This window comes from Portunus trituberculatus, chromosome 50 (assembly GCF_017591435.1).
Source record: "Portunus trituberculatus isolate SZX2019 chromosome 50, ASM1759143v1, whole genome shotgun sequence".
In the NCBI taxonomy this organism is placed as follows: Eukaryota; Metazoa; Arthropoda; class Malacostraca; order Decapoda; family Portunidae; genus Portunus; species Portunus trituberculatus.
This window is the reverse complement of record NC_059304.1, coordinates 640,001-650,000: the sequence shown is the minus strand read 5'-3', so window position 1 is coordinate 650,000 and position 10,000 is coordinate 640,001. Positions and strand designations below refer to the sequence as shown.

Below are 10,000 nucleotides of genomic sequence, written 5' to 3'. Positions count from 1 at the left end.
CCGACTATGTGTATCTGTTCCTATTTGATATCACCTGTTAGAAATTCAAGCCATCATTTTTGGCTCAGAAACATACACTTAATAAGCTACGAGAGACTGACCAGCCTGTTCTGCGTAGAAGGCCTTCAGGAGTAGCAGCGGCGGCGGTGGTGGTGGGGAGGAGGAGGCGGGGGTTCGATTGGTTACATCACTGTCCTCGAGAGCACAAGATCCTGGGTTCGTGTCCTGGACGCTACCACAGCCTCTTGCCCTATCGAGTGGCTCAAAACAGCCTCGCCATATTGACTGTTAGACCTCAGCCGTGGAAGTGGTGGGCGTCGTGAACAGAGCAGCGCAATGCAAGCAGCCTCCCCACACCACCCCTCGCGGCTCTCGATACAGATGCAGCCTCCGCGCCACGCACTGTATCGCACCGCTCTCACCACTGCCAATGCCACGCCTGAAAGGAAGAGAAAGAGATGCATTTCCTGAACACCGCTATGTATAAATGAGTTCCCGGCGAGTCATCTCAACAGGCATGTCAGGTTAATCTATAGTCTGACCTCGCTCACATTCTCTCTCTCTCTCTCTCTCTCTCTCTCTCTCTCTCTCTCTCTCTCTCTCTCTCTCTCTCTCTCTCTCTCTCGCGGCAGCCTCCCTTCTCGCTCAATACCTCGTCACTGTTCATAAGACTCGTCGTGGGACGCCGTACGCCGCGTATGTTGATGTAATTACCCGCTGCTAACGAAGTGTCAGGCTGCCTTATGTAAGGTTGCGGCGCTGACTGATTCCTAAGTGAGCCAGTTGTTGTTGCACGTAGATGCCTCCCTTCCTTTCTCTTCCTCTAGCCTCGTGACGGATGGATGGGTTGAATAGAGGGAAGCAGAAAGTGATATTATTGTGTTGGTATAAAAAGACAGGAAGATGAGGTGATAAATAAAGATATAGTAAAGATGTTTGTAGATGAATTAAGGAACTTGAGGAAGAAGAACATAACAAGAGGGACAGCAAATACTATTACTGCTGCTGCTGCTTCTTCTTCTTCTTCTTCTTCTTCTTCTTCTTCTTCTTCTTCTTCTTCTTCTTCTTCTTCTTCTTCTTCTTCTTCTTCTTCTTCTTCTTCTTCTTCTTCTTCTTCTTCTTCTTCTTCTTCTTCTTCTTCTTCTTTACTACTACTACTACTACTACTACTACTACTACTACTACTACTACTACTACTACTACTACTACTTTTTCTTCTTCTTCTTCTTCTTCTTCTTCTTCTTCTTCTTCTTCTTCTTCTTCTTCTTCTTCTTCTTCTTCTTCTACTACTACTACTACTACTACTACTACTACTACTACTACTACTACTAAAAAGAATATGAAAAAAGTTGAATAAAGTAACAAAAATAGATACATGATAGAAATACTTGGTACATTTTCTTGTATTGGTCTTTCCCGAAGTTTTGCTCAGAAGACAATGTTAATTTCCAGCGGGATTCAAAATTTGCATCTCCGCATTAGTACTTTTCTCCTCTGCACATGTTTACTGTTCGTCTTCAATGAGTCACCGAATAGGACCTTTTTTTTTTTCGAATGTGTAAACAGTTGCTTGATTATTTCTCGTTAGTTGTAAATGAAGAGCGATGATTAGAATTGGGTGCAGCAGAGGCGCAATGCAAGAGTGTTCAAAGATTTCAAACCTCGCTACTGAGTCGCCACTGACAACCTCTTTCTATTTTTTTTTTCTTTTATGAAAGAGGAAACTACACAAAGGAAAAAAAAAAAAGAAGAACATTTAAAAAAAGGTCCCTAAGAGATCAGTAAAAGAATTAGCCGAAAGACAGGGACAAATGTCTTGAAACCTCTCTCTTAATGGAAGTCAATTCGTAGGAAGATAGAAATACAGAAGCAGGCAGGGAGTTCCAGAGCAGAGAAAAGTATGAATGATTGAGAGTACTGGTTAACTCTTGTATTAGAGAGTTGGACAGAATAAGGATGAGAGGTAGAAGAAAGCCTTGCGCAGCGAGGCCGCAGGAGGATGGGAGGCATGCAGTTAGCAAGATTAGTAGTACACTTAGCGTGAAAATAGCTATAAAAGATAGAAAGGGATGCAACATTTCGGAGGTGAGAAAAAGGCTGAAGACAGTCAGTCAGAGTAGGGGAGTTGGTGAGACGAAAAGCTTTTGATTCCATCCTATCTAACTGAGACTGGAACCCCCACTAACATGCGAAGAGTACTCCATACAGAGTTAGCAGTTGGAGGGGCGAGAAAAACTGGCGGAGACGCCTCACAACGCCTAACTTCATAGAAGCTGTTTTAGCAAGAGATGAGATGTGAAGTTTCCAGTTAAGATTATGAGTAAAGGACAGACCGAGGATATTCAGTGTGGAAGAGGGAGACAGTTGAGTGTCATTGAAGAAGAGGGGATAGTTGTCTGGAAGGTTGTGTCGAGTTGATAGATGGAGGAATTGAGTTTTTGAGGCATTGAAAACTACTAAGTTTTCTCTGCCCCAATCGGAAATCTTAGAAAGATCAGAAGTCAGGCGTTCTGTGGCGTCCCTGCGTGATCTGTTGACTTCCTGAAGGGTTGGTCGTCTCTGAAAGGACGTGGAAAGATGTATAGGGTGGTATCATCAGCGTAGGAGTGGATAGGGCAAGAAGTTTGGTTAAGAAGATCATTAATGAATAATAGAAAGAGAGTGGGTGACAGGACAGAACCCTGAGGAACACCACTGTTAATAGATTTAGAAGAACAGTGGCCGTCTACCATGGCTGCAATAGAACGGTCGGAAAGGAAACTTGAGATAAAGTTGCAGAGAGAAGGATAGAAACCGTAGGAGGGCAGTTTTGAAATCAAAGCTTTATGCCAGACTCTTTCAAAAGCTTTTGATATGTCTAACGCTACAGCAAAAGTTTCACCGAAATCTCTAAAAGAGGATGACCAAGACTCAGTAAGGAACGCCAGAAGATCACCAGTAGAGCGACCTTGACGGAAGCCATACTGGCGATCAGATAGAAGATTGTGAAGTGACAGATGTTTAAGAATCTTCCTATTGAGGATAGATTAAAAACTTTAGACAAGCAAGAGATTAAAGCTATAGGACGGTAGTTTGAGGGATTAGAACGGTCACCCTTTTAGGAACAGGCTGAATGTAGGCAAACTTCCAGCAAGAAGGAAAGGTAGAAGTCGATAGACATAGTTGAAAGAGTTTGGCCAGGCAAGGTGCAAGCACGGAAGCACAGTTTTTGAGAACAATAGGAGGGACCCCATCAGGTCCATAAGCCTTCCGAGGGTTTAGGCCAGTGAGGGCATGGAAAACATCATTACGAAGAATTTTAATTGTAGACATGAAATAGTCAGAGGGAGGAGGAGAGGGAGGGACAAGCCCAGAATCATCCAAGGTGGAGTTGTTAGCAAAGGTTTGAGAGAAGAGTTCAGCTTTAGAGACAGAAGAGATGGCAGTGGTGCCATCAGGATGAAATAAAGGAGGAAAGATGAAGAAATAAAGTTATTGGAGATGTTTTTGGCCAGATGCCAGAAGTCACGAGGGGAGTTTGAGTTTGAAGGATTTTGACATTTTCTGTTTATGAAGGAATGTTTGGCAAGTTGAAGAACAGACTTGGCATGATTTCGGGCAGAAATATAAAGTGCATGAGATTCAGGAGATGGAAGTTATGAAAATCGCCTATTATGTTTTTACCTTCTCTACCTTTTTTCTCCTCTCCCCCCAAAAAAAAACACAAATTGTCCTCCTTATGTGATGCTCTTGCTCTCTTAACCTGGATTCGTCTTTCCGTGCTGTGAACCCTAATGCGCCAGTGCTCCCTATCACCTCCATCGCCTCACCCACACGACCTCACCCGTTGTCTTCGCCCTGGAGGCCCCTCGTGATGGACGCTCAGGCTCCCTATCATGGTGGTCCTTCCCCCTCAACATGTAACAATGTAGTGGTTCTATTGATGGTGGTGGTGGTGTTAATGGTGGGTTTTGATGGTGGGGATGACGTTGAGGAGGAGGAGGAGGAGGAGAAAGAGAATGATGATGATGATGATGGAAGTAGAGGAGGACGAGGACGAGGAGGATAAGGATTAGTAATAGTATCAGTAGTAGTAGTAGTAGTAGTAGTAGTAGTAGTAGTAGTTCTTGTTGTAGTAGGGAAAGTAATAATATCCAACACATGCAGGAACAACAGCGGCCAATTTTTTTTTCACTTTCTTAGACTTTTTGGAGACCGGAAAGTTGACCACTATTTTTATTCATTCTCCCTACCCTGGTTTGATCCTCCTTGGCATGTAAAAGGATAGCAGTAGTAGTAGTAGTAGTAGTAGTAGTAGTAGTACTAGTAGTAGTAGTAACAGCGGTAAATAGTATATATGGAAGATCTAGTGACTACATTCCTTACATCAGACTCCCTCTAGAGACGAATCACACAAGACCCAAAAAAAGTTACAGTTCAAACGATTTAACTCGCAGCTTAAGATAATTCCCGTCCTTCTTATTGAAAAGCTCTGGGTAAAGCAAGGAATGTGAATGGAATGAGACGAGGCAAAGTTATCATTTTTACGGGGAATGCGAGAGGCGGACGTTGAGACCATAGGGAGCCAAATTAGTTTATGTCGTTTAATAGAGGAGTTTTATCGTGACTCTGGTCTTGAATTAGTTCTTCTGTTGGAATTCTTTCTTTTTTTTTCAACCTTAGAATAGATAACGACTAATTTGTGTCTCTGGTCTGTTTCGCTTGTGCACTGAAAGACTGATTAATTGATTACTATGGCTTCTCTTATTCCTATGCAGAAGATATCGCAAAACTACATAGTAGGAAATAAATGCTCATTCGTAAGTCGTCACCACGGGTTCCCTTCACAGACACACACACACACACACACACACACACACACACACACACACACACACACACACACACACACACACACACACACACACACACACACCGTGTAATGTAGTGGTTAACACGTCCGGCTCACAACCGAGAGGGCCCGAGTTCGAGTTCCGGGAAGCGGCGAGGCAAATGGGCAAGCCTCTTAATGTGCAGCCCTTGTTCACCTAGCGGTAGATAGGTACGGCATGTAACTCGAAGGGTTGTGGCCTCTCTGTCCCGGTGTGTGGAGTGTGTTGTAGTCTCAGTCCTACCCGAAGATCGATCTATGAGCTCTGAGCTCGCTCCGTAATAGGGAAGGCTGGCTGGGTGACCAGCAGACGATCGTGGTGAATTACACACACACACACACACACACACACACACACACACACACACACACACACACACACACACACACACACACACACACACACACACACACACACACACACACACATTACATCTTTCTCGTATTCAGTGTTATCACATAATCTATTATACATAGTTCAAGCATGACACACACACAGTACGTGCATGCCAATCAGTATGTAGGTGAGAGTGGGGGGAGAGAAGGAAGGGGCAACTCGGGGCTTCAGGAGGGGAAGAAAGGAGATGAAAGGTACTCCCTCTCCCGCCTTATCTCCGTCCCTTTCCCACTTCTCCCAGACCCCCTCTTGGTACTGTTCCCGTTTTTACATTTATCTCCACTGTTTTGTTCATGCTTTGCCGTGCATTCTTCCATGTGGAATTGGATGTTATAGCTTGTTGACTTGACGTGTGTGTGTGTGTGTGTGTGTGTGTGTGTGTGTGTAGCAAGATTCTAAAAGCGTTAAGTAATGTCGAGTACTGTTCGTGTCTTTGGTTCCTCGTAGTGAGAAATAAAAGTGGTAGTGTGATGGTGTTATTGCCGTCAGTCTTTGTTGTAGCTTCATGACATTCACGGAAACACCTAAGCTGCCTTGGTGCTGCGGGCTAGACTTGGTGCGTGTGGGTCCTGCCTTATGCAGATACAGAGACTGATAACCTCGAGAGTGTGTTCGTATAGTGCGGTGGTATTTTCTCGGCACGGCTACGGGAGGTCAGGCCGCGATGGATAATACGCCAGGGTACGATTACCGCCCACCTCGCGCGTGAAGGTTACGCCGGCAACACTTGCTGCCTGCTCCTTCCGCTGCCGCTGGTCTACTCCGAGTAAGGAACTAGGCGTGTGATTCCTCTAAGTGTGATGTATCGTGTGATGTACAGCGTGAATTACTCTTGTACCATTCAGAAACTTACTGAATATGTATACGTGAAAACTGCTTTCAAATGCTCGTAACATGAATCCTGGAGGAAGTAATGTACGATATATTCATTGTGTTAGTTATTATTTTGTGAGTATTTCTGTTAGGTTGATGGACGGGTAAATAGTTAAGTAGATAGGTATGTAGGTAGTGGATAGTTAGATAGATAGATAAGCAAGTTAATTTAATACACAGGCGGATACACAATACATTTGTATTATATTATTTTACTTCATACTCTTCTACACTACTGTATATTGTATCGTACGTTTGTAAAACATAATTTTTATTTTTGTTGACCTACGAGTGTCCTCCAGGAAGAGAAAAAAAATTACTGTGTCAAGCCAGACGACAATCGATGGTGTGTTGGACTCAAAGGTGAAGGGTCGTGGGAATTATAATACAAGGCGGCTATACATGCAAAGCTGACGGACGAGAGAGAGAGAGAGAGAGAGAGAGAGAGAGAGAGAGAGAGAGAGAGAGAGAGAGAGAGAGAGAAAATTAGGATACACCAAATCACACATCTGTTGCCTTCCCACCCTATTTCTCACACACACATACACCATTTGCTGCCTCGAAAAAGATTCCAGTTAAGGGGCAGGATTCACTAAATAGTTACGTATTTCGTAAGTCCTTAAGAAGTCCGTATCTCTGCAAAGAGTTATTCACTAAACACTTACGTACTTTGTATGTACCTCAAAAGTTAAGTACTCGTACTCTCTCGGGACCCGGCAAGGTTTCGTAACTAGGAACTATGGGCGCCTTTTCTCCACTACACAACCCCCGAGGTAAACACCGACGAAGCCAGAGGCTAGAAGAAGATGAAGTAAATTGAAATAAAGGACTACAGGTGACTTAAGCACATGAGTGGTCTGAGAAGCGATGAAAGACTCTATGTATGAAAATACTAGTATATCAGCACATGATAGTAGCAGCTGAAAAGGAAAGGAGAGTGAAATGTGTAGACTAATTGTAAGTGACATTATCATTATGACAGTGGCCTGAGGAGGGAAGGAGATTGAGATATATGTACTAGTACAGAAAGATGCTCAAATGATAGTGCTAATACTTTTATGATGACTTAATGGCGGTAATGTGTACAGTGTAAATCAATGATCTGGGAGGTATGAGTGCCTAATAGTGATGTACATGAGAGAGAGAGAGAGAGAGAGAGAGAGAGAGAGAGAGAGAGAGAGAGAGAAAGTGCCTGACAATGACAGTGCAATTTAAGAATGGATTTTATTTCACTTGTATACATATATAATGTTTGGCAGTGACTGATTCCCATCTTTTAAACACATCAACGTTAATGAAGTAATAGATATGTGTTTCGTAACTTGTAGATCATGCTATCCATCATTAATAATGTTTATACACACAATGGGCCGCATCGGTCCACACAGTGGTCCGAGTTGGTATAGGTGAGCCGAGTTGACAGTGAACCGAGTTGGCAGTGGGCTGAGTTGCCCTGTAACCCTGTTTTGGGCTTCACTGACCATGCTCTCTCTTGTATCATGTGATTATGACGCATTATTTGCTTCTACTAGCTGCTGATTGGTTAATGTCCTTCAAGGAAAAAGCACTGCTATTGTCTGAGGAAAAATGTCAACCATGCACTAATGCCATCTAGCGGAGACTACCGCCAGAGAAGTGAAACTCCGCTGAAAAAGAAAGTATCCAAGATGGCGACCTTAAGAAACCTATAGTGAATCGCTTTATGGGAAGTTCTTATGGACTTTTTATCTTTTCTTCGTACGTAATGCTAAAGAAGGGAGCGTTAGTAAATCCTGCCCCAGGTCCTGAGGGGTGTGTGGCACCAGCGTGGGGCCATTGTGATTCTTGGTAACTCGTTGATGGAGTCCTTCGCCCTCTCATTTACTTTCTCCCACCGCGAAAAGTTAGTATCATTTATCAAAGAGTTCGACACGCCACGATTTGTCACGTCGCATCATTCGCATTAGGGAAGTTGCAAGAAGACGTCAGGACGCCTATACGTGATGGTCACTGTAAAAAAAAAAACATCTCTCATTCTCATCCATAAATTTGTCTAATATTTTTTTTTTTCTGTTCCATTCTGTCTAACTCAAACTTAAACCCGTTTTTTTCCTTATCCTATCCTGATTACAGAATTTTTGGGATTTTATTTCTCACCCGTATTAATCGGAAACTATTACATGAATAGAACACAGAGTTGGTAACTATGTGCTTTTATCATTACGTGTTATGGTGCTATGTCTGTCACATCTATCTCTCACTATAAAGTGTTATATATTCATAGAGTACATAAATGACAACGTAGGGTGTGTTTCACAGAGCGAGGTGGCCCTAACAACTGTACCACAACACACAAAGGACAGAGTTAGGTGCTGTAGAGTACAATCTTGACTTGCTGGCTGTCACACATCATCCCTCGCTGTCACGTATATTCATTTACCTTATATTTCTAAGCATGGTATTACTCACTGAATAACCATAGAAATATCGATGGGTAAATAATGCGTAGTATGTACAGTATGTATGTATGAATAAAAGTGAATCTCTCTCTCTCTCTCTCTCTCTCTCTCTCTCTCTCTCTCTCTCTCTCTCTCTCTCTCTCTCTGTCAACCTTGTATATCTAAGCATGATATTACTCACTGGACCGCCGTGGTACAGTGGAACCATGCGTGCTTTGGGGTCCGAGGGTCTCCGAGCGCACGGGTTCGAATCCTGTCCACGGTCCCTGTGTAGGTTGGGCTTCCTCACTCGGGGCAACGGTTTCCTAGCGGGTGGGCTTTGAGATAGGAGGTACCCCAAAAAGTATCCCCTCTAGTCCATACTTTTCCATGAAAAGCCCACATGGTATTAAAAAGAAAAAAAAAACAAGGGGAAGTTCCTCATCGCACTCCACTACACCATCTTACCAGCACTCAACAATTTCCCATTGTGTAAAAATCGTAAGAAGTTGAGACGATTAATAATTTGTAAAAATATTGGAACTCTTTTCCTTTCGTAACTTTTTAGCGGGAAGTGGGAAGGAGAATGGGGGAGAATGAGAGAGGAAGAGAGGAAAGGGAGAGCCGCGTAATCTGGCCTGCGAGAGTGTGGGCCCGTCCACTGTGCTAGTGTGTAATATCCTCTTGGAGCGCCACGTCTTTCCTGGCGGAGCGGGGAGGCGGGGCGCGATAACAGGCCGGCGTAGGCTCAGAGGCTGGGACATGACGGGGAGAGGGGTTGGAGGGAGGGAAGGAGGAGGAGGTGAAAGAGGGAAAGGAAAGAAGGAAGAGAGTGAAGAAAGGAGAACATGGAAGAGAAGAAAGAGAAGGCCCAGCTGATGTTATGTTGGCCTCCTCTCTTTCTTTAGACTGTTGGTTTTATTTGGGTTTATTTATTTATATATTTATTGTTTTATTTTGACGAATAACTATAGAAATATATCCAAGTGTAAATAATACGGAGTATGTATGTGTGTGTGTATGTATGTATGTATGTATGTATGTATGTATCTCTCTCTCTCTCTCTCTCTCTCTCTCTCTCTCTCTCTCTCTCTCTCTCTCTCTCTCTCTCTCTCTCTCTCTCTCTCTCTCTCTCTCACACACACACACACACACACACACACACACACACACACACACACACACACACACACACACAATTATCCTTACCTCAACTCCATCTTTCTCCCAAGCAATCATCTCTCATGTGCCCCCCCCTCCTCTCTCTCTCTCTCTCTCTCTCTCTCTCTCTCTCTCTCTCTCTCTCTCTCTCTCTCTCTCATGCAGACGGCTACACTGTGGACGACGTGGTGATGTACTGGAAGGAGATCCCGGTGGTGGGCGTGGAGGAGGCCGAGCTGCCGCAGTTCACCATTATGGGCTACGAGGCGAACGACCGCACCG

The 10,000-nt window shown here is 43.8% G+C and overlaps 1 protein-coding gene across 2 annotated transcripts in view; it reads left to right on the top strand.

The window, feature by feature from the left end:
* Positions 1-10,000, top strand: part of LOC123500169 (gamma-aminobutyric acid receptor subunit beta-like) — a 61,536-nt gene that overhangs the window by 39,074 nt on the left and 12,462 nt on the right. For both annotated transcript variants that reach the window (XM_045248877.1, XM_045248875.1), the window contains exon 6: positions 9,884-10,000. This exon is cut by the window's right edge and continues 168 nt beyond it. In XM_045248877.1, coding sequence (XP_045104812.1) covers positions 9,884-10,000 — 117 coding nt within the window. The remainder of the gene's footprint in view (positions 1-9,883) is intronic.